The sequence below is a fragment of the Chionomys nivalis genome, chromosome 1 (genome assembly GCF_950005125.1).
Source record: "Chionomys nivalis chromosome 1, mChiNiv1.1, whole genome shotgun sequence".
NCBI lineage: Eukaryota > Metazoa > Chordata > Mammalia > Rodentia > Cricetidae > Chionomys > Chionomys nivalis.
Genome location: NC_080086.1, coordinates 41855353 through 41879390, shown reverse-complemented (window position 1 = coordinate 41879390; position 24038 = coordinate 41855353). Strand labels below are relative to the sequence as shown.

Here is a 24038-nt window from a genome sequence, read left to right as displayed (position 1 = left end):
GTATGGGTGGTATGTGTATGTGTGATGTGGTATGTGTATGAGTGGTGTGTGTGTGTGTGTGTATGGGTGGTGTGGTCTGTGTGTCGTGTGGTATGTGTATGGGTGGTATGTGTATGTGTGATGTGGTATGTGTATGAGTGGTGTGTGTGTGTGTGTATGGGTGGTGTGGTCTGTGTGTCGTGTGGTATGTGTATGGGTGGTATGTGTATGTGTGATGTGGTATGTGTATGAGTGGTGTGTGTGTGTGTCGAGCATCTCAGTACCTGTCAGATTGCAATGCCAGTTCTTCATTGGGTTTTGCTTTGCTCTGTCTTCCCCATCCTTGCCTTGTCGCAGCGTTAGTAGTCCTCCAGTGGAAAACCACTCGCAGTCAACAGCCAGAATCAGCGCCTTTGAACGGTCTGGCACAGGTGGTGCTTCTTCAGCTGAATTCCACTCCTGTGGATGGCAGTTGGCATTTTCTTTGGGCTGCCAACCAGTCCCAAATAAAGGCAGAGATTTATTAATTATGAATGCTCGGCCTTAGCTTAGGTTTGTCCCAGTAGCTCTTTCAACTTAATTTAACCTGTTTCTATTAGTCCATGTTTTTCCTTGGGTTTTTTTTTTACCTTTCTTTCATTCTGTATCTCCTACTTTCCCGCTCTTTCCATGTTTGTCTGCCTGGCCCATAGTGTCTCCCTGCTGTCTCCTTTTCTTTTCTTCCTGAGCCTCCTTCTACTTACTCTCCCTGCCCAGAAGTCCCACCTATACCTCATCGCTTGGTATTGGTAATTCAGCTTTTTATTAGACCAATCAGATGCCCTTAGACAGACAAGGTTAAGTAGCAATACATCTTTACATAATTAAACAAATACAACACATCTTTGCATGGTTAAACAAATATTCCGCAACAGTAAATCTTACTATTTACTTATTAGTAGATGCTTTACAACACTGGTTTCCACTTTCTCCTTCAACTTTAACCTTTCACAGTTCAGTTCCAGCACCAGATACCTTGCCATGAGCGCATGTAATCAGATCATTTGGGAGGTCAAGAGGATGTCAGGTTCAAAACCAACTTACTACATCAGGAGAACCTGTCTCAAAATAAATAGATAGATGGATGAAGTAAAGTTTTAAAGATAAAGTCCAATTTCAGTTTGATTGATGGATTCCTGGTGGCACATGCACGGGTGCTGCACATGCATGGGTGCCGCACATGCGTGGGTGCTGCAAGCATATCTTTTCATCACTGTAGGAGATCATTATCTGGGAGGTTTCTACTGACTGAGCAGATGTGTAGGGTTCCAGGAGGCTCTTGCTTCCATTCTGATAACCCAAACAAGACAGGTAAGCACAAAATGATTTCTGTTTAAGAAGCATCAGAAGCACAGAGATATTTAAATGAGCTAAATGCAAGAAAGGGCAAGCTCTATCCAAGAAAGGACCCCATGGTCATGTTCACCTTTGTTGACTGGAATACAGAAAACTGTGATCGCCATGAACATTCGAACACAGCTGCCTGAACATTGAAGAGTGCCAGTCAGAGTGCGTCTACCTTACCTACCCACTCCTCCCAGAATCATCATGGGCTACTAGGCATAACTCCCCAAAGTTAGAGGCAGAATTGAAGGACTTAAGGAAGCTCCTTGGAGTGTTTGGGGCCTTCGTGGAATCTGGAGAGCTTATAAAGGGGTTGGTACGGAAGAGTGATCTCTGGTGAGGCAGGAAGCAAGGAGCAAAGGGCAAAGAGGATAAGAAGGCTCTCAGCAGGGCTGTAAAGCTGGGCGAGGGCTCCCGCAGTTGTGAAACCCGCCAGCTGAGTTGTGAAGTACAGACAAGAGCGACAATCCCGCCCCACCCCTCAGATCAGAGGCTCTGTTGAAGAATTGACCCTCCAGTCAGACCAGTGAAGAGCAAATGATGAGATTTTTATTCTTTTTCAGGGCTGAGAACAACTCGTGTGTGTGTGTGTGTGTGTGTGTGTGTGAGAGAGAGAGAGAGAGAGAGAGAGAGAGAGAGAGAGAGAGAGAGAATTTTTTTATCCATTCATCTGTTTGAGGACACCTTGGGTAATTTAATATCTTGGTTATAATACCTGGTGTTGCAATTCAGTCATAAAAAAATGTAATCCTGTGATTTGAGAGATGTGGCTAGAGAAGTTAATGCTCAGGGAAATAACCAGACACAGGGAGATACAGTATGGCGCATTTCCTACATGGAAACCAAAATGTTCATCTCGAGGAAGTGGTCACTACAGGTTTGACAGAGTAAGGACCTGGAGCACGGGGCTCAGGGGGCTGTCAGATAATGGGCAGTAAAATACTGTGGGGAGTAAGTTCCAGTGTTCTACAGCAAAGCAGAGTGACTAACTCGCAGCAAGTGTCATTATAGGGCTTGTGCGAAGAACTAAAAGAAGAATTTAGAGTCCCAACACAACAGAATGATAAATGTTTAAGGAGACAGACATTTGAATTCCATAATCAGATCATTGTACACTATGTATGTATATTAAGTTCAGCTGTCACAGAGTCCCAGAAATATGTAAAATCATGTGCCTATTCAAGCATTCATAAAGAATTCTTAAGTTTTTATTAGTATCATTGTTATCTTTGTAAATATTGTCTATGTGTGCTTGTGTTGGATGGAATGAGAGGGGATGGGGTGGGGGCCGGGCAGGGCATGTGCCACATAAGGAGGGCAAGGACAACTTCCGATGTTCCTTTTGACTGGGTTCTCAGATGGATGCAGTCTATGAGGCATGTCTGACCAGCACTACAGAGTGAGTTCCAGGACAGCCAGGGCCACACAGAGAAACCCTATCTCGCAAAACCAAGAAAAAAAAAGAAGAAGAAGAACAGAAGAGTTGAGATGTGGCTCAGGGGTAGAGAGCAGCCTAGGACATGCGGGACCCTGGGTTCATTCCAGCACCACCTCAAAACACAAACAGAATTCTAAACACCTATGCATAGCTGAAGTTAGAATTTAATAGACAGAAGCAGACAGGAAGTAGCGAACTAAAGTACAAAGCATCCATGCTATAGCAATGTCGGGGGGTGGGGAGGGCTGGCAGGATGGTTCACTAGGGAAGGGCACTCGGCCCTAACCCTGATAACCTGTGTTCAGTTCCCAGCCTGACATGGTGGAAGGAGAAAACTGACTTCTGAAAATTGTTCTCTGACCCCACTTGTCCATAAACACATGTGCACAAGATAGACGACCCCACTTGTCCACATACACACACATGTGCATGAGATAGACGACCCCACTTGTCCACAAACACATGTGCACAAGATAGACGACCCCACTTGTCCACATACACACATGTGCACAAGATAGATGTTCCCACTTGTCCACATACACATGTGCACAAGATAGACGACCCCACTTGTCCACATACACACGTGTGCACAAGAGAGATGACCCCACTTGTTCACATACACACATGTGCACAAAAGATGACCCCACTTGTTCACATACACACATGTGCACAAGAGATGACCCCACTTGTCCACACACACACACGTGCACAAGAGAGACCCCACTTGTCCACATATACACACATGTGCACAAGAGAGAGACCCCACCTTGTCTGCATACACACACATGTGCACAAGATAGACAAATGAAAACATAATATTTTTTTAAATAAAAGAAAGTAAAATGAAGTCATTTGCAGTCAAACAATCCACAGGACAAGAACAAACAAAACATAAAAATGTTACAAGGTTCACACTACAATAAAAGCTTGCATAACTTTTTCACACTAGACAAAAAGACAACATACCAAAAAGAAAACCCAGCCTTGTAATGAGTCCCAGAGGGCCAAGAGACAACAACCTTTTACAATACATCTAGATCTTTATCTCTGTCTGGGTGTGTGTCACACAGATCTTTTAAAATACTATTGAGGCTAGATGTGATAGCACACACCTTTAACCTTAGCACCCAGGAGGCAGAGGCAGGTGAAACTGTGAGTTGGTAGCCAGCCTGGTCTATGGAATAAGTTGCAGGCCAGCCAGGGATACACAGTGAGACCCTATCTGGGGGTGGGAGGGAGTAAAGGCCTGGAGAGATGGTTCAAAGGTTAAGAAAAGTTGTTGCTCTGACAGAGGACCGGGGTTTGATTCCCAGTACCCAAGTAGTGGTTCACAGTCAACTATAACTCCAGTTCTGGGGGATTCAACCCCCTTTCTGGCCTTTACAGGCACCAGGCATGCACATGGTGCAGATATACATGCAGACAAAACACTCCTACACAAAAAAATAAAATCTGTGTGTGTGCGTGGGCATACACGCATGTGTATGCACGTACTCTTGATTAGTTAATGTAAAAAACAAACTAAAACAAAAATATATCCTGAGATTTGCAATATATGGAGACAAAAAAGTCAAAATTCTGATAATAAAAGCAGAAAAAGTGGCTGGAGATGAAACAGAATTGAGCTGCTGTCTGATTTGTTTGCCATCATGTAATATGTTCAGTGTGCATCCGAAGGGAGACTGTGACAACTTAAAGGCGCAGGGCAGCAGGCTGAGGTGCAGCTCAGCAGAAGCACCTGTCTAGCATGTGCAAGGCCCTGGGCTCCATCCTTACCACCATGTTTTAAAATACAGAATGCCTTGTCTAGAGCAGTGTTTTCCAAAGTAGGGTCCCCGGGAGTATGTCACCAACACAACAACGGACTGCTTACAGATGGAAACTTTTAGCTCTATCAATGACCTACTCTGAGAGACTCTAAGAGTACAGTCCACACCTCTGTGTGTTTATAAGACCACCAAGTGCTTCTAATGCATGGGAAGCCCACTGAGCAGCCATTAAAATCCTACTACATACACACACTGCATTACCACCACCACCACCACCATCACTACCATCATCACCACCCCTACCATCACCACCACCACCCCTACCACCACCACCACCATCACCACCCCCTACCACCATTATCAACACCACAGCAACATCAGACAATGAAATAATTTTTTTTAAGTGCAGCATGCAAGGCTAGGGCTCAGTGGTAGAATGTTCCCCTCCTATTAATAGTTATATAGACATACACACTAATAAATATACTTTACAAATATTCTCAATCCCACTCATTAAAATATATCATTTGGAGGTTGAAGAGAGGCTCTACACTTAAGAGCACTAGGTGTTCTTCCAGGCGACCCAAGTTTAGCTTCCAGCACCCAGGTCAGGTGTTCATAAGATCTGACATTCTCTTCTGGTCTTTGGGGGCACATGAACTCACATGTATGTATATACACAGAGACATATCACATACACATAAATAAAAATAAATCTTAAAAGGTACCCACAGCAGGCCAGGTGTTGCAGTGAATGTCTTTAAATTGCAGCATTCAGGATGTAGAGACAGGCTGATCACTGTGAGTTTGAGCTCAGCCTGGTCTACATAGCAAGCTCTAGGCCAGTGATGCCTACATAGTGAGACTCTGTCTAAAGATAGATGCATTTAATAGAATCATGGTTCCGACAAAGGCCATGTATTTCGAATATATAAAGAAGGCCTAAAATTCAATAATAAAAACTCAAGCTGTGCCGGGTAGTGGTGGCGCATGCCTTTAATCCCAACACTAGGGAGGCAGAGGCAGGTGGATCTCTGGGAGTTTGAGGCCAGCCTGGTCTACAAGAGCAGTTCCGGGACAGGCACCAAAAGCTACAGAGAAACCCTATCTTGAAAAATCAAAAACAAAAAACCAAAAAAACAAACAAAAAAAAAACCTCAAGCTGCATGAGAGAAAGTCAGCACACAAAATTGAATTGTATTTTTTATTCTATTTTTTTTCTGTATTTCCTTTGTATATATGGGGGAACACAGGAACGTGTGTGTGCCACACTTTCACACGAAGGTTAGGAGAAAATCTGCGGAAGTCAGTTCTCTGCCTCAATCATGTGGGTTCTTAGGATCAAATTCAGGCCATTAGGCTTGATGGCAAGTGTCTTTCCACACTGAGACTCATCACTAGCCTTGAATTCTGTGTGGTTTCGTTCACTTGGTTTTGAGACAGGGTCTCACTACGTAATCTTAACTGGCCTGGGGAATGCTATGTCATTCAGGCTGCCCTTGAACTCACAGGAACGCCCGCCTCCCTCACCCACAGCCAGAACCACAGGTTCTGGGATTTAAGGTTTGTGCCACCACAGCCTGTTGAATTGGATTCTTATATATAACATTTTTAAATGGGAACTAATCCAACGTTTAAACCGAGCAAATGATTTGGACAGACATTTCACAAAAGAAGACATATCTGTAGCCAATAAGCAACTGAAAATATGTTTGACTTCATTAGTTTCTAGGAAAAAGAAAAAAAATCAATATAATATCTTTCAGTCCCCTTAATGCTGTGAAAATGAAATGTGTGGGTGATACATTGGTGAGGAGGCGGGGTATCCAACAGCTAATATGTCTGGTAGTTTTATAAAATGGTAACTCCTCTTTGGAGAATCCTTGGGCAGCTTGTAGTAAACCTAAACACATATATAACGTATGCCCCTAAAGAACTGTACTCTCGATACCTATCTAAGAAAAAGGATATCCTACACTCACAAAAAGATGTGTAGGAGAATGTTAATATTAGCCTCATTCATAACAGTTCTACACATAAAACAAACCAAAAGCCCATCTTTAATAGAGGCTAGATAGAAAAATGGTATTAAATGCATACAAGAAAAGAAATCAGTAATTAAAAAAAAACCCTTTGATGATACATAACGTATCACAAATTTTATCAAAAGAGGACACTCATTACTATATAGTCTATGATAGTTGGGATGAGAATGGTCCCCATAGGCTCCTATATTTGGATATTTGGTTCCAAGTTGGTAGATCAGTTTGGGAAGGACTAGGAGTTGTGGCCTGGTTGGAGTAGGTATGTCACTGAGACAAGGCTTTGCAGTTTCAGAACACTGACACCATTCTCAATGACTGCTGCAGTACCATGCCTGCCTGTGCACTGCCCTGCTCCCTGCAATAAGGCTCTAAGGGCCACGGAACCTGGGAAAACAGAGCCTAAACATAGGGCAGAGTAAAGTTTCATGCAGTAGTCAACTTTATTCAGAGCATCAGACAATTTATACTCTGAGGGTTAAGAATCACATGAGTAAAGTGTACAATCACAAAGACAAGCCAAACATGGCAAAACCATGTTTCTCCACAGAGACATATAAACAAATAACAACAGCCAGATGTGATGAATGACCTACAGTAAACTCTGAACTGCTGCACCCGGGAGGGGCATGCAGACACTACAAGAACAATTTCATGTTTTTGAAGAAACTGAGGTCACAAGACTCTTGTTTTGTTTTCTTGGAGGTTCTTCACAAGCACTCAGAATTCCCCTAGAGGGACTCCATTCTTGGAGTTCTGACAAAGACATACTGTAACAAGAGGCAAAATTAATGTATAGTGATAGACTTCAGAAGATGATTATGGGGACAGAAATGAAAGGAACATGAAAAAACATTCTGGGATGACTTTCACCTGCCAAGAAAAGAAAAAGTTCTGAACCTTGTGTGGGTGGTGTGTCAGTAAGCTTTTCTCCACTGTGACAAAATGTCTGAGATTAAAAAGCTTTAGGCCAACGAGATGGCTCAGTGGGTAATGGCACTTGCCACCAAGCCTGATGATCTGAGTTCAATGCCCGGGATGCACACCACTATAGCTACGGCAAGTTGTCCTCTGATTTTCACATGTATACTGTGGAACATGCACCCCCACACACACCCGCACACAGGTGAATGAACACACACACACACACACACACAAAGCAAATATAACTTCAAAAACACTTTAAAGCCAGTTATAGGGGTGCACATCTTTAATGCCAGCACGCAGGCAGCAAAGGCAGGCAGATCTCTCTGAGTTACAGAGTGACAGTGACATCGTGAGACCCTGATTTTAAAAATAAAAAGATCTTAAAAGAGGGGAAGATTTCCCAAAATATACACGTGGATAGAAGGCATTTAAATGGTATTGCCCTATGATGGTGGCGAGCAGAATGTATCAATTAGACGCTACACGCTAGCAAACAAAATCTCTAGTGCCAGAAGTAAGTTACCTCTTTTTGAGATGTTGGCACATGGAGTCTCACAGATCCTCAAACATTTCAGGATATTGCTACTGCTCTTGGCTACCATCCTCCAGAACTTGATGGTAGGACTCTGTAATGAAGATACTGAACACTGGAGTCACACACAGAACATGGAAAATAAAGCTGGTTTGGAATGGAAGCTTCATTCCCTACTGTCTAGCTTTCATGGTGCTAGAAGGTGCTGCATATGCTACTGGAGGAGAAAAGCAGCCACTAATCATCAAATCCAGGCTGCAAACACTGTGAGTTACGATGATGATTGCCCTGGCAAGTCACACACTTGGTGCAATAGTGGCGAAAAATGCATGGGAGCAACTAACAGCTTTCTAATTGGAATTTTAAGTTCCATTCCACAAGATGGAATCTATACCTGGCACTGTTATTGGAGTCAAGAACCTGTCTAGACAGGAAAGGGGCCCTAAGAGGAAACTATTACTATTGTTCGACTAGGTGGACATAGTATCAAAATGACTCCTGATGACTTATGGCTATACCTGTAGATTCATTCTTCTCAGTCCTCAACAAATAAGGTTCTTCTTGCAAACAGAGAACCACAATGGGCAAATGCACAGAGAATAAGAGACTATCATTCCTAACAAGGGCCAGAAAGATTGTAAAAGCCAGAGGTGGTAGGTGGGTGACTATAAGGAAACCGTGTTTTCTAGACACAAGCAGATGTCCATATAAACACACAGGGATTGTGACAGCTCTTACCAGACAAAAACTCAGCATGGGGCTGGAGATTGGCATGAAGTCCTACTTTTAGCTGAGCAGCTATTGACTTTTGATACTAATTTGATTGGAGAGGAGAATTAGTTTTTTTAAGGGTGTAACCTTAATGGTAAGTTGACCACTCTCTAAAGCATATCCCCTACCCAAAAGTAACACAAACTGTACTCAAGGTGATTAAAAACAAATGAGTGAGAACATGAAGCTGGTGGGTGTTGAGGAATAGTACTTTAACTAGGTAAAGATGTGTTGTCGTGTTTATGCTGCGTTTCTTCAAGTATGTAAAGATGTGTTGCTGCTTTACCTCGCCTGCCTAAGGTACCTGATTGGTCTAATAGAAAAGCAGAATGGCCAATGGCTAGGCAGTAGAGGGATAGGCAGGGTTAGAGGGCAGAGAACAAGGAGGAGGAGGAGGAATCTAGAGGCTGGAGAGAGAAGAAAACAAGGGAGAAAGAGAGGGAGATGCCCTGGGCCAGTCAACCAAGCAGCAGACAGACAGACAGTGTTGGAGGAAAACAGGGAAAGTATGACATATAGAATGAAAGGACAGTAAGAAGCCTCTAGGCAAAATATAGATGAAGACAAACAGGTTGATTATGTGGGACAAGCATAAGGCTGAGCTTTCATAACTAATATTAAGTGTCTATGTCTTGACTTGTTGGCCATCTGAGAAAGCCTGCTACAGATAGCTGGAGAGGTGGGGGTGGATCTGGGAGGAGTCTGGAATGTGAGTGTGATCGAAATACATTGTCAGAATTGATGATATGTGCTTTTAAAAACAACAGTCATATTTTGGTTCATGTTTTCAGAGGTGTTGCTTTGGAGTTTATGGTGCGTTTGAACTCCATGATACGGAGTGTGGAGCAAAGCTGCTCAGCCCTAGGAGCCAAAGAGAGAGTCAGGGGTTGCATCCCTAAACCTGCTTCAAGTACATCTTCCAATAACCTAATTCCATTCTACTAGGTCCCAGCTCTCTTAAAGGTTCTGCGACTTTTCAATTATGTAATGGCTGGCAACCAAGGATATGACTTGAGAGGTGGGGGGGGGCGGGCAATAAGATCAAAAGCATAGCAGCCAGTAACAAGTGACAGATTTACACACTTAGTCCCCATTCAGGAGTCAAACTTTTAAAAAGCTGTTGACTTTATTATCTGTTTACCTCTCAATGGAATAATGAAATGTTTGTTTTAAGAGGAGAGACTAAAAAGGGCGAACATATACAGAATTAGTAGATGTGTCCCTGATAGAGACATCTACACCATTAAGCCCATCCGTGACTTTTTTTAGACATGTTCTGCAGCAAAGTCTGCTTGGTATCCAAGGATGGTGCAGTCACCACAACCTCCTTACACGTGTGGCGCTGGAGACTGAATGAGCGATGGAATCGAGGGCTTCGTGTAAGCCCTGTCCTGACTGAGCTACAACCCCAGTCCCTTATTTATATTTTTATAAGCATCCTGACAGATTTTCAAGGATGCAAACACTGCTCATCTCTTCTTATTTGGAGAGGAGGGACAAAGCAAACTGACAATATTCTTCCCAAGGACAGAACAAGTTCTAAACTCCCAAACCAGGATTTATTGGTATGCTCCAAAACCGACATGATGAGGTAAGGCCAGAATAATCTCCTTATTTTAAAAAAAATCAAGTAAATTAGATTAAGAAATGTCAGATTATATGACATATGTTTGTCTTGTCTGCAAATGCATTGGCCTGGATTCTTCTTCTTATGCACATGTCTCAAAGTAAGCAGCAGATTAAGCATTGAGTGGACGTCTATAAACTCAGCACTGAGGAAGTGGAAGCAGGTAGATGGCATGGGAGAATGGCCTGAATTTCATAGTGAGTTCCAGATCATCCTCCAGGTACATGGTGAGATCTTGTTCCAAAAAGGGGGTGAGGGAGGGGAGCAACAGATAGTTGGACAATTATGTTAGGTGCATGGCTTTAATCCCAGCACACTCAGGAGGCAGAGGTAGGCAGAACTCTATGAGCTCGGGGCCAATCTGGCTTACATAGGGAGTTCTAGGCCAGCCAAGGGACCCTGTCTCAAAAGAGCAAGCAAGACATTGGCTATTCAGCTTTATCGGTGAAAGCATAATAGTAGGTATGGCAGGCTCTTGTAAATCGCAACCTTCCCGCAGGTTGAATTTTTGCTGCAGGTAAACAAAAGGTCACGTGTCCCAGAGTACAGAAACTTGGAGAATGCTCGAGGGCTTTCCCTTAACAGTATGGAAAGGAGTAAACAACTGGGGTGGAGGGTGGAGGGGTAAGGGGTGGGGGCAGATTCTGATCAGCCAAATAGCGGAAAGAAATACTTGACTCCTGAGCTGTCTGCAAACTGTGTAGAGTTCCAGGGTTGCAGGTTTTCTGGGAGTCAATGTCACCCATTTTGGGGCGGGTTTTCTGGGGATGCAGCCTTTTTGAGTCACCAAACTGGACCCCTTTCTAGGGTGAGTGGACACATGTCTCTAAAGGAAAAGTCCATCACTCAATTGTAGCTGTTGCCGACTCTGGTTTAACTGTATTTGAGACATATGGATGTTTACGTGTCTTGGGTCATGATAACATATATATGGAAGATGTGTATATTAGAATGGAACATATATATTCCATTTGAAATAGGGTCTCGTGTATCTCTGGCTGGCTACATACAGAAAATAAACTTGAATTTCTGATTCTCTTTCCCCCACCTCCCCAGTGCTGGGACCACATGTATATGCCACTACACTGAGTTTATATGGTTCTGGGGACCAAACCCAGGGCTTCCTTCATGCTAGGCAAGCAGTCTAACAACTGAACTACTGCCCTTATAAAATGTATTTGTTGCCATGAACTGGAAAAAGAAAGAAAGAGGGAGAGAAAAAAGGAAAGAAAAGAAATCAGGCTCCATAATCAGGCAGTGTTCTTTGTGTGATCTGCTCAAACAAGAAATAAAAGAGCTTATCTCCTGTGCAAAACTCTCACCTTTACGCAGTTATAAGAAACAGGATAGGAGGGGGAAGAGACACAAATGGCAAGATTGCCGTGTGTTCAGTGTGGGAGTGGACAATTCTGGAGGGTCTCTCCCACAGACTACAATGGGAATGGCTCCCCCTGGAGTCGAGCAGGACATAACTGGTACAGTTCCACAAGGCAGCCCTTAAGTGAGAACAAAGCCTTTACAAAAAACAAAACAAAACAAAAACATCCAAACAAACCAAACCAACCAAGCAGGATTAGGTATTTTGACTTAAATCATCTTTCTCAAGCTGGATGATTAAAATGTAGTTAGAAGTGTCATAATGCTTCCTTTCTTTTCCCTTTAAGACAGGGTCTTTCTATATAGACCAGCCACAGGGAGCCTCCTGCCTCTGGATCCTTAGATCTGGGATTAAAGGTGCGCCCCACACCAGATTATAATGCCTACTTTTAAATCGCAGAGTGAAATTCTCATATCTCGATGTAATGTGATTTTTTTCTAATCATCCTGAATGTTATTTCAGATTTACTGATAAAGTCAATTTGTCATTGTACAACTTCAAAATTTAATAGAGAGTGTACAGCTTTTGAAGTCTAACAAATTTGGATTCTTACCCCCACATAATCCCAGACCATATAACCTAGGGTAGTTATTTAATATCCCTCAGCTTCAGTTTCCCAAAGCATATGCTATCTAGCCTTAAGACCTGGTCCCGAGCCTTAGAGCTCTCTCAGTAAGGACACGTGCTAAAAGGATTGAGCTACAGCGAATCAGCCGTGTAAGAACATGGCAGCACACACCAAGTTCTTAGCATATGGCCTGAAAACTAGCACACAGTAGGTACACACATACCCAGAAAGGATCTAAAAAAGACTTTAAGCATCTGGCTGTCTTGGCTCACCAGTGCTAGCCCACCCTCGGGAGTGCCTCTTTCCTTTCCTAATAAGCTGTCTCTATTTGTTTTAAATGGGTGAGAGTCTGAGGCAGTAATACTCTTCTGATGGAAAGGTACATATTGGGAGGACTTATTTTTCAAATAGCTAACACTATGCAAGGGAAAAAGCAAGAGATTTCTCTTTTATATTATTTTTTGAGACAAGGTCTCATTAGCTCAAACTAAATTTTCATAAAAAAATATTTTTTTTTTAAAAAAATCACTTTTTATGATCCTCCTTACTTTTCCTTCCAAGTGTTGGGATTAGAGTCAAGTGGTGACACCATGCCTGAGTTTATGCTCTGCTTGGTACAGAACCCAGGCTCTACTGCCTGACAAGGGAGCACTCTACCAAGCTACAACACCAGCCTCAAACCACACTGTCTGTCTGTCTCTCTCTCTTGCTCTTTCATTTTCTTTCTCTCTCCCTCTCCCTTCCTTTCTTTTTGAGATTTTAAAAAGAAATCCAGACACAGCAGGATGGGGATAATACTGAAATCTGAGACTATATATGGAACAAGTAAAAAGAAAAAATTAGTCGATGTTTATAATCCCCAAAACTCAGGAAGCTGAGACAGGAGAATTGGGAGGTCGAGGCCTACCTGAAGATGTATAAAGAGCCTGTAAATATTTTTTTTTAATTTTTTAAGAGGGCAATGCACACATTTTGTTATTTCTAACTGCACCGCAAGTAAAAACAGAGATTACCGATCACTCAAATAATTTTAAGGATGATATTTTCCTCAGCCAAGAACCAAGCAGGCAGGATTGCTGGGATTCACTCCTGGGCGGGGGAGGGGCGGGAAGGAGAGGGAGGGCGGGCGGCGCAAGAGAGGGCTCAAGCTCCTTCCTCTGAGAGAACTTATTTCCTGGTGGAACTACGGTTTTGAGGCAACCATGACAACACTTCCTCCTTATTAGAGTCATCAGAAGGTCGCACTCCCCCACCCCCACCCGCAGCTCCTGCTGCCCACCTCCTGACAGGAAGGTGGGAGCATTTATTCCCTCCAAAGAGATTGATGATAACCCGCCAAATAACATCCGTCCAGGGAGGGATGGATCTCTAAGCCCCAAAGTGAGGTCAGCCAGTGAACAGTTAGAAAAGCAATCATTTCTCACACTTGCTAATGGGTTTGACGCTTGTGAAACATAAACAGGAAGTGGGAGCTTGAGCGACCTGAAGGAAATGCACTCCCAGTTTGGTCAACATGTGAATCCCAGTTCTCCAGGTCGTCAGAAAACTGCCAATTAAGGCTGACCCCCCCAAAAACTGCAGCCCGTCCCAGCAGTGACCTTATTTTCCCCCAGTTCCCTAAGCCAGGTCACTCCGCAGCGGGGTGACTGACCCCAAGCACGGTGGGGAAGGTTAACAGTCATCTCTCAACTCCCCGAGTTTGCAGGGCAGGGGAGCGCAGAGGTCAGTGAAATCCCCAGCCAGGCCTTATTTTAGTCATCAATTTCCACTGGCCCCTTGCTGTTGTGTCAGCGTAGCTTACAGCGCTGCAGGTTCTGCCTTTCAGATGCTTTCCCAGCTCCGGGCTGTTAGAAGGTCAAAGAGACCAGACTTTTCCAAGGCAGGTGGGGGGAGGGAGCGGGGGACCCCGCGGGGGAGGGGGAGCCCGCTAAAGAGATTGCAGAGAGCTGGGGCCGCTGGAGCTACCTTTTGTGCCTCTCACGCACGGGCCTGCGAGTTAACCTCTACTACCTCTTGGTTAGTATTAAATTAAAACCTCATCTTTTATTCTCTGCCAGTGGCCCCGACAGACTTTTTTTCTTCTGAAGGCTGTTTTAAGATTGGCCTCGTTGGCTCCTTCCCAAGGTCCCTGTAAATTCAAGGTCAAAATCCGTGTTGATTCTCCGCTGTCTCTAGCCACAAGCACGACTCCTAACAATGGGAAAGGGGCTCAGCGAACGTGCACTTCATAAATCTGGAGATTTCACTGTGATCGACCAAGAGGTTTTTGGGTGCCCCCCCCCTTCTTTCTCCTCCTGTCCTGGAAAAGACCGCCAACAGCGCCACCCAAGTTCCTGGTTAGCAGCGGGATCCCATGCAGGCTGGCAGCCCCTGTGCGCGGGGGTCACAGCTTGGATGCCGGCGCAGAGAGGCTTGCAGGGAGCCGAGCTACGGCCCGCGTCCCGGCCACGTGAAGCGTCACGCCCCGCGCTGCTGCAGGGCAGGCGCCGTCGCCGCGGTTGTGTAACGCTGCAGCCGGAGGGGAGGCGACCCGGACGCCTCTGCTCCGGAGGGGGCAGAGAAGGGAGGGAACGCCGGGCACTGTGCCCGGTATCTTTCTGTGCTTGACTAGCCAGGGTGGGTGGGGGCAGTGAGGCACCCTGAAAGGCGGGAGGAGATGAGTGCGCGCCAGTCGGGTGCCGGGCCACCCGCAGGCTGCGCCCCGGAGCTGAGCTCCCGGGAGAGTGAGAGGCCGGCGCAGCTCACACGGTCCACGGTCAGGTGCACGCGGCGTGCTCGGCGGCGGCCTCGGCTGCCCTAGCTCCTGGCCGCCTGCCTGCTTCCCATGGGGTGACATCCGCCCCGCCCTCGGTCCCTCCCCAAGGCGGGCAATTCCTGGACACTGGGCTGAGCGCGAGGGGGCTGGGAAGCGGGGACGGAAAGAAACCCCAGCCTCTGGGGAAGGCCAAGAGGGGGACGACGACTCCCTCCGCTGCACACCGGTTCCTAGGAGCGGGCCAGGCGGGGGAGGAGGAAGAGGGCTGGGCTGGAGCGACCGAGGGGATATTCCTCTCCCGGCTTGAGTCAGACGCGGGCGGATCCGTCCTCCCCCGTTCCCTCCCAGGAGACGGGAACTTACTTCATTTCCCTGGGGCAGGTTCGCCCACGTTACCAACCCCCCCCAGTTCCTTCCAGCTTCCGTGCCCCCCACCCAGCTGGGCAGGACTCGGGCTGCGCTGCCACCCCCTCTTTCGGGGAAAGGAGGCCGCAGCCGCAGACACCTGGGGCCCGGGGAGGGGGGGGGCACTTCGCAGCCGCCTGAGCGTTGTCCAACACGTGAGACTCATGTGATGAAGCCGGGGGAGGGCGGGCAGGTCGCTCCTTCCCTCCCCGGCAGCGGCCAGACGTGCTTGGAGTCACAGGGTAGAACACGTAGCTTCTACCCACCCACTCGCTCCCATTTAACCCAGCCCGCAGCCTCTCCTTACTCCTCGGCTCGTCCCCTCCAACAGCCCTCCCTCCCCGCTCCGCCCTAAGCAACCCCCCTTCCCTCCCGCCTCCCCGCCCGCCCCACTTCTCATTCACTTGGCTCGCACGGCGCAGACAGCGCAGCGAGCACACACCGCCAGTCTGTGCGCAGAGCGGGAGCCAGAAGCCGCGGGGACACCCGGCCATGCACGCCCCCAACTAAGCGGTGCCTCAAAGCTCCGGCTCCTGTCAGTCCAGCGCATTGCAAGGAAGCTCAGGCTAGCTCAGAGGAACATACCCCTTGAGACTCTCGGGTCCTCGCTTCCAGGACAGTCCTTCCTTAGACGCTCTGCTAAGTGCAGACAGAAGCGCGCAGTGGCCCCGGCTCGCCGCATCATGGAGCGGATCCCCAGCGCGCAACCACCTCCAACCTGCCTGCCCAAAGCGCCAGGACTGGAGCATGGAGACCTGTCAGGGTAAGTGTGCAGTGTGACCCCTTCAGGTCTCCGCTTTTAGCCTTGTGTTCTGCTCCGCTCTCAGCTTGGGGCACCTCTGGGAACATAGGGGGATTCTTGCATCAATAGGGAGCCTGCAGCCAGTGCGCACTCGGGAGTCACGGCTCTTTCTGGCCCTTCTCCCAACAGGATGGATTTTGCCCACATGTACCAAGTGTACAAGTCCAGGCGGGGGATAAAACGGAGCGAGGACAGTAAGGTAGGTGCATCCCTGGGGACCCCCTTCCGTAACCTCTCAAGTGCACAGAGTTTCCAAGAAGTTTGCTTGTTTGGAGGTTTACTGGGGGATTCAAGATGTGGTGAGCTCATTGTCACAAATGAGTGACTTGGGAAAGACGGGGCAGAGAAGGTGATTCTGGGTGCGTCTCTGCGCCCTTGCAGGATTTATTTTCCTACTGCTGGGCGGGGAGGAAGGGAGACTTTATGTTCCTTTCCCCAGGCACCCATCTCTTCCATGTACTCCTTGCAGGAAACTTACAAATTGCCGCATCGGCTGATTGAGAAAAAGAGACGTGACCGGATTAATGAGTGCATTGCCCAGCTGAAGGATCTCCTACCTGAACACCTCAAACTTACAGTAAGTGAGAAGCTGGCTGCGCTCCAACCCAGCTCTTCTGCCCAGAGGGCGGATGGGGGTCACTCGCCGCCTGCAGGCGTCACGTGGAACTGCAGGCTAGACGGGCGGATCAAAGCTCCGGGTAGCTCTGGATTGGAGAGAACCTATCACCAGTCCCAGGACCTCCAGACAGAGGCAGAACCAGAACCCTCTGGGGCCTCTTTAAGTTGGCTCCAACACTAGCACAGCTTCCTTTTGGTGATTTTTTTTCACCGCCTTGTAGTTTGCCTGACTTAAAGGAGCAAACCACACACACACACACACACACACACACACACACAATTAAGCTCTTTTCCTTTTCCATCTTCCTTCCCTAAGATGACATACTTTTTAATGTGTGCTTTTTCTTCCCATCATACCCTTAAGTGGTAGCCAAAAGCTTTCTAGCTTTTCCTTCGGGAAAAGGATTTGGAAAGGAAGACGAAGAGCCTGCTTGAGCTGGACATTCTGAAAGGGTGTCCGGGAAACACACACACACACACAGAGGGAAAGCCTCCGGATTGCCAGACACAGTAGACGTCCCTCCCTGGGTTGACACCACAACAGAGAAATGTTATCTCCGGAGTCCCCGGAGTTAAGGTCAGGCCAGCTGCTGGAGAAATCTATCTGTCAGCTCACTCCTGAGACTGTAACAGCTACCAAAATGCCCCCAAAGACAGATGACACGTGTTTAGTTTTTTGAATCCTTTGATCGTCTATATGTATATGTTCAAACATCTGCAAACTTGAAATGCAGTGAGGCAGGAAAAGCTCTTCCTGTCTCTGTTGTTGTTTACACCCAGTTCTCATCACAAGTAAGTGTCTGCGGGGGACTTCTCTGACCTCAGGGGTGACAGGAGTTCTTTGTTCCTCCCCAGACTTTGGGTCACTTGGAGAAAGCGGTGGTTCTGGAGCTTACGCTGAAGCATGTGAAAGCACTGACCAATCTAATTGATCAGCAGCAGCAAAAAATCATTGCCCTTCAGAGTGGATTGCAAGCTGGTAAGTGCTGGGGTCTGATTAGCATCTTCTCCCAAGAGGGCAGCACACAGAGCCCTGGACTCACTGTGGCTTCTGACCCGCCTGCCACTGTTCACTTTTGCACATTCATCGGAGGAGATGCTTTTTTATTCTTTCCTAAAAGTCATACTTTCCATTCGGAATGCCACTGTGTGCCACCTGGAATGAATACATATTAGTTCAGTGATGAAACGTTCCTGTGACATTTTGGCCTGAGAGTGTCTAGATTCTGGGAGACTTTCCCATTCCCCTTTAAAATGCCCCAGCACCTCGTGATTTGTGTTGTGAGTGAGTGTTTTACAGTTGGTCTTCTGAGCCCTTGATGATAGGTGAACAGAACACAGGTCTGCCCCCAGCATTTTCCTGTTTCTTTGTTTCCTTGCCTCTGGATGTGGGGTGTAGTCTTGACAGGATGACAGCAGGTTTTTTCCCCCTGCATTTCGTTGTGGTTCCCTGAATAGCCACTAGGTATCTTGGCAAATTGCACAATCTAACGAAACCACTGGTTTCATCATTTATTTCCACGGAATTTCAGAGACTCGGTGACACTGTCTTCTCTCCCCTCCAGATCGTACAGGTCAGGCCAGGGGGAATCCTTACACGCACCCCTCAGGCATTCTCTGTCCTGGCCAAGGCCAATATGAGAATCACAAAAACCAAGCTAGCATGTCTGCCAGCTTTCTTTCTAAATATAGAAAGTTGATCAGAACTGATCTCTAGGGAGTCATGGATACAGTATATGGAAAAGACTTACAAATAAAGAGTTTCCCAGTTAAAGTTCACAGGGGAAATGCAACTATTTGTTCAATAGGTTAGGTTTCTGTGTATACGGAAGTTGTTAGTTTTAGTTTTGTGGGTTTTTTTTTTTTTTTACTGTTGTTGTCGCTCTGGTTTGTTCTTGTTTTGAGACAAGGTCTCAATCTGTAGTCCTGGCTTTCCTAAAACTCAGGAGCAATCCTCCAGCTTCAACCTCCCACGTGGCAGGATTCCGGGCATGAGGTACAGCTTTTACGGCACAGTGATGCACGTCTCTAGTCCTAGCACTTGAGAGACAGATAGAGCCCCATAAGTTCAAGACCAACCTGTTTTGCATAGTGAATTCCCAAGCCATCTAAGACAAAATAGGGAAACCCTGTCTTTACAAGGGGGAGATGTTTCTTTAGGTGGTATCGTTTCTGTATTGTGTATGACTGCTAGCTGCCTTCTTTCATGAGATGGTTACTATACTAGTTGACTGGAGATGGGTGTGGTAGCTCAGCCTTATAATCCCAGCACTCTTGAAAGTTAAGATAGGCTCAATATGAATTCAAGACCAGCCTGGGTTGCAGAGTAAACCCAACATCAATCTAGGCTAGAATGAGACTGCCTCAGAAGAAAAAAAAAGTATAATTGTTGAACTTATAAATACACTAGCATGTTCACTGTTTTGTGTCACAAGGAAACCTATAGATACTAACGTACAAGTCAACAAGGTCTATTTCTCTGCAATACTATAAAGGCATTAAAAATCTTATTTAGGGACAGGGGAATGAATGGAGCCTATTGGTACCCCACTGTGCTCAGTATCAAAGCCCAAGCATATAAGAAAAAAAAACTGTCTCTAAGTGGTAGGAATGTGTGGATTTCATGTTTTATACTTTTCAGCATAATCCTATAGCCATATTACTTTTGGATTTGGAAATAAATTGACTGACAGTTTTTGTTTTTGTTTTTTTAACAAACCTTTTAAAAGTCTTCTTTCTGGGTCTTTTTTTCCAGGTGAGCTGTCGGGAAGAAATATCGAAGCAGGACAAGAAATGTTCTGCTCAGGTTTCCAGACTTGTGCCCGGGAGGTGCTTCAGTACCTGGCCAAGCATGAGAACATTCGGGACCTGAAGTCTTCGCAGCTTGTCACTCATCTCCACCGCGTGGTTGCTGAGCTGCTGCAGGGTGGTACTTCCAGGAAGCCATCGGACTCGGCTCCCAAAGCCATGGACTTCAAAGAGAAACCCAGCTTCCTGGCCAAGGGGTCGGAAGGGCCTGGGAAAAACTGTGTGCCAGTCATCCAGCGGACTTTTGCCCCCTCGAGTGGGGAGCAGAGCGGCAGTGACACGGACACAGACAGTGGCTACGGAGGGGAATTGGAAAAGGGTGACTTGCGCAGTGACCAGTCATACTTCAAAAGCGATCACAGTCGCAGATTCACCATGGGAGACCGAGTGAGCACAATTAAACAAGAATCTGAAGAGCCCCCCACCAAAAAGAGCCGAATGCAGCTCTCAGATGAGGAAGGCCACTTCGCTGGCAGTGACCTGATGAGTTCCCCATTTCTGGGACCGCACCCACATCAGCCTCCCTTTTGCCTGCCCTTCTATCTCATCCCACCGTCGGCAACTGCCTACCTGCCTATGCTGGAGAAATGCTGGTACCCCACCTCTGTGCCGGTCTTATACCCAGGCCTCAACACCTCTGCAGCAGCCCTCTCCAGCTTCATGAACCCAGACAAAATCCCGACTCCCTTGCTCCTGCCTCAGAGACTCCCTTCTCCCTTGGCACATTCGTCCCTTGACTCTTCAGCCTTGCTCCAGGCTCTGAAGCAGATCCCCCCTTTAAACTTAGAAACCAAAGACTGAACTCTTGAAAGAGATCTCCTGCTGCTTAGCTTTCCTTCCTCCCTAATTCCAAAACCACAAAGGTCGGCCCACCGTGCAGACCCACATAAAAGATTCGGAATGTGTGTGTGAGTGTGTGTGCGTGCGTGCTTGCGTGTGTGTGTGTGTTTGTATGTATAGGACATTAAGTTCCTTCTGACACAGGGAAGACATGAAAGGGATGACCTGACAGCAGATGACAGGACTGTAGCAGTCAGTTCTCTGGGCTTTTCCCTACCCATAGAAGAGCCCCCTTTGATACAAATCAGTTGGATTTTCATAAGCTTCAAAAGCTCCATCTGTGAGTCACTCCAGTTTGGGAGCTGGGTCTGTCTGTGGCTTTGAGAAAAGGTAGTTTCAAACGAGGACTTTCCAGAGCTCAGCTTCCAGCCAGCTGTTAGGACCCCACCCTTCTCTCTTTATTGTCGAGGTGACTCAGAGCCGACTGACAGTGGTCAGACCGAGCTCTCTGCTAAGGTGGTGAGGTAGGCGACGCTGGCATGTCACGGTAGTGGTTTGGGCAAATTTCTGCAGGTCTCCTCCCCCACCCCTGCCTCCGATGAATAAAGACAATGAATGCAGTTCCCTAACTCAGGCTTTTGTGGTGATTAGCTTAGTACGGAACTGAAAATGGCCCCCTTTGTACAAGCTGAGCTGCTAGGGAACCAAGGTGGACCAGACTGGTCTCAGACCTGTGGCACCTGTTTTCCAGGTCTCTCTTCTACGGTGAGCTGTCCAGGAAACCAAAGGAGGGTCTCAGAGATGGCAAATGCCCTGAGTGTACCAAAATGTACAAAGCTAAGTCATCAATTGCTACACTTACTCCTCAGCTAGACTCGGGTCTCAAGTCCTTCCTCAAGCTTCGAACCAAGCTGAGCTTCTCCAAGGCAGAGCTTTGGCATCCCGAGATCCTTTCTGTAGGCTAATTCCTCTTGCCCGGCAGCATATGGAGTGGCCCTATTGCTAAAAAGGATTCTGTCTCCTTTAAGGAAGTTTTATTTTTGATCCAGAGTCCTTGTTTTCTTGACTTGCTCAGCCAGCCCTGCACCAGCTTCTCAAAATGCACTATGCTTGTGTTTTAACTTCTTTTCCCATTTTTATTTGGGCATAAAAAATCGTTGCCTTTATTTGTAAAGCTGTTATAAATATATATTATATAAATATATGACAAAGGAAAATGTTTCAGAGGTCTATTTGTATAATTACTTGATCTACACAGTGAGAAAAATGAATGTATTCCTGTTTTTGAAGAGAAGAATAATTCTTTTTCTCTAGAGAGAGGAGAGGTTACAGTGTTTATATTTTGGAACCTTCCTGAAGGTGTGAAACTGTAAATATTTTTATCTAAGTAAATGTTAAGTAGTTGTTTTAAAAATACTTAATAAAATAATCTTTTTCCTGTGGAAGAGAAATGGTCTCCTTGGTTTGAAAGATACCCTAGTGTCATGGTTCCTCCGCCCCTTGCTTGAAGACAGTGCCTACTTAGTCTCGGTATAATTGCGTTCAGCTTTTCATGTTCCTGGCATTATGAATAAGCCAAGTCCATGTAATCGGTAAATGCTGGATTATTTTTTTATTTATTCATTTATTCATTCATTCACTCATTTTGAGGCAGGGTCACATGTAATAACCCATGCTGGCATTAAATTTGATTTGTAGCCACGGCTGGTGTTGAACGGATCTCCTGTTTGCACCTTCTGAATGCGGAGATCACAGTCAGGCTTCCTGGAGCAGTAGAGGCATGCCTCTGGTCCCCACCCCCACACCTGGTTTTATGTAGTGCTGGGGATTGAACTCGGGGCCTCACACATCTTAAGCAAGCAGTCTGCTAAGTGAGCCACATCCTCAGTCCTTATTATTTTTTCATGAACTCTTGCCAGGGATCTGCACTCATTCTATCCCTGTTTCCAGAGGTAAGCAACAACCACTTACCCCACGCAGCTTTGGAACTTGACGAGAAAATCCAGGGTACGAGCTCAGGGGCTGGAGTGTCTGGGGAGGCTGCCATAGGGCTATGCACACTGAGGAAAGATTTAATGGATTATTAAGCAATAATAATTGGTTGGAGATAGTGCGTCTTTCCCAAGGCTGGCTAACACTTTGAAATCTAGAAAGTTCTAATGGATTCCCCATACAGTGCTGCTGAAGGCAACAGTCCATAATTATTTTCTACCGTCTTCCAACTTCTTCTCTGGGTGTGTGCAGGAATGAGTATCGGTGCTCTTATTTAAAAATAATAATTAGGTGGGAAATGGCCTAGCTGAGTATTTTTGCTTTCTTCTCATCATCTTGATTTGTCCTGAGGTTTCCCAATGGACATGATCCAGGCCCCAGAGTATCTGAATCATCCAGAACCGTCTGTCTGGAGTACTCCCCTCCAGGGAAGCCAACCCCAGGGAGTCTCAGCACCACCTGCCTTTCAAATGTCACTTCTGACTCCTGGGGGTCTGTAAATGAAAGTGAGTTTTCAGTGCCTGATGGAAGAGCACAACTGTCTCCAAGCCACACAGTGCTGGCCAGGAGCCTGGACCTGGGGGGACCGAGGCCTCTAAAACCTGGTGTTCTGTCAAGACCCTTTCATGCCTGTCCTGACTAGACACTTAAGGACTCCGAGTCTTACAGTAGCTTTTGGTTCAGACGGTCCCTAAGTCTTGCCTTAGGGAGTCTGCTCTTGCAGCCCCCGGGCCCGCTAAGCCCACCCCGCAACTCTCTCCCAATCTATGACTCAGGGAGTAGCTGTGGACAGCAGGAAGTGGTTCGAGCACCCTGAACTAAGAATAGATTTGAGGGCTGCACAGGCTGACAACCCAGAATGTCTCTTCTAGAGGCTGCCACGTGAAGCCCCCCAGAGGCACAGCTGCCCGTCTGTTTTTCTGCCTCCAGAGCGTCCTGAACTTTTCCAAAGCAGGGTTTCGGGAGAGGATCCAAGGGTGTTCAGGAAGGTGTGTGAAGTGGCTCACATCCCAGCCTTCAGCCCGGTTGGGGACAAAGAAGGCCTCTGTTTAAACGGGTGTGTGAGAGAGAGAGCCGTGAGGGGTGAAGCATGGACTCTGGGGCCAAGGAGCGCAGAGGCCTGGGATCTGGCCGCCTTCAGTCAGGGCGTGCTCGGCGGGGCTGCCGGGATGGTCTCACCCAGCGCTGACCTGCCGCGCCTGTTGACACGACGTCACGTTTCCGACTAGAGCCTTTCATGTGCGGCCCGCGGCTAAATGCGGCTGCCGGTTCCTGGAAGCAGACGTGCCTGGCACCGCGTCAGCAGAAACCCGATCCCCGGGGAAGTTTGGCAAGGCTTCGGGATCGCTCGGTCCCCAGAAATAGGGCCTGGCTGCGGGCAAGGCCGCGGCCCCCTGGTGCGCAGCGGGACAGAATCCGAGGGCAGGGAGGGGAGGGAGCGCAGGGTGGGGCAGGAGCTGGTTT

General features: G+C 46.9%; 1 protein-coding gene across 1 annotated transcript; it reads left to right on the top strand.

Moving 5' to 3' along the window:
* The first annotated feature begins 15703 nt into the window (after window positions 1-15703).
* On the top strand, window positions 15704-21561 carry Bhlhe40 (basic helix-loop-helix family member e40). The gene is made up of 5 exons (XM_057786392.1): window positions 15704-16337; window positions 16506-16575; window positions 16846-16953; window positions 17850-17973; window positions 19750-21561. The coding sequence occupies exons 1-5, from the start codon at window positions 16258-16260 to the stop codon at window positions 20601-20603; spliced, it is 1236 nt and encodes a 411-aa protein (XP_057642375.1). The 5' UTR covers window positions 15704-16257; the 3' UTR covers window positions 20604-21561.
* The last annotated feature ends 2477 nt before the right edge of the window (window positions 21562-24038 follow it).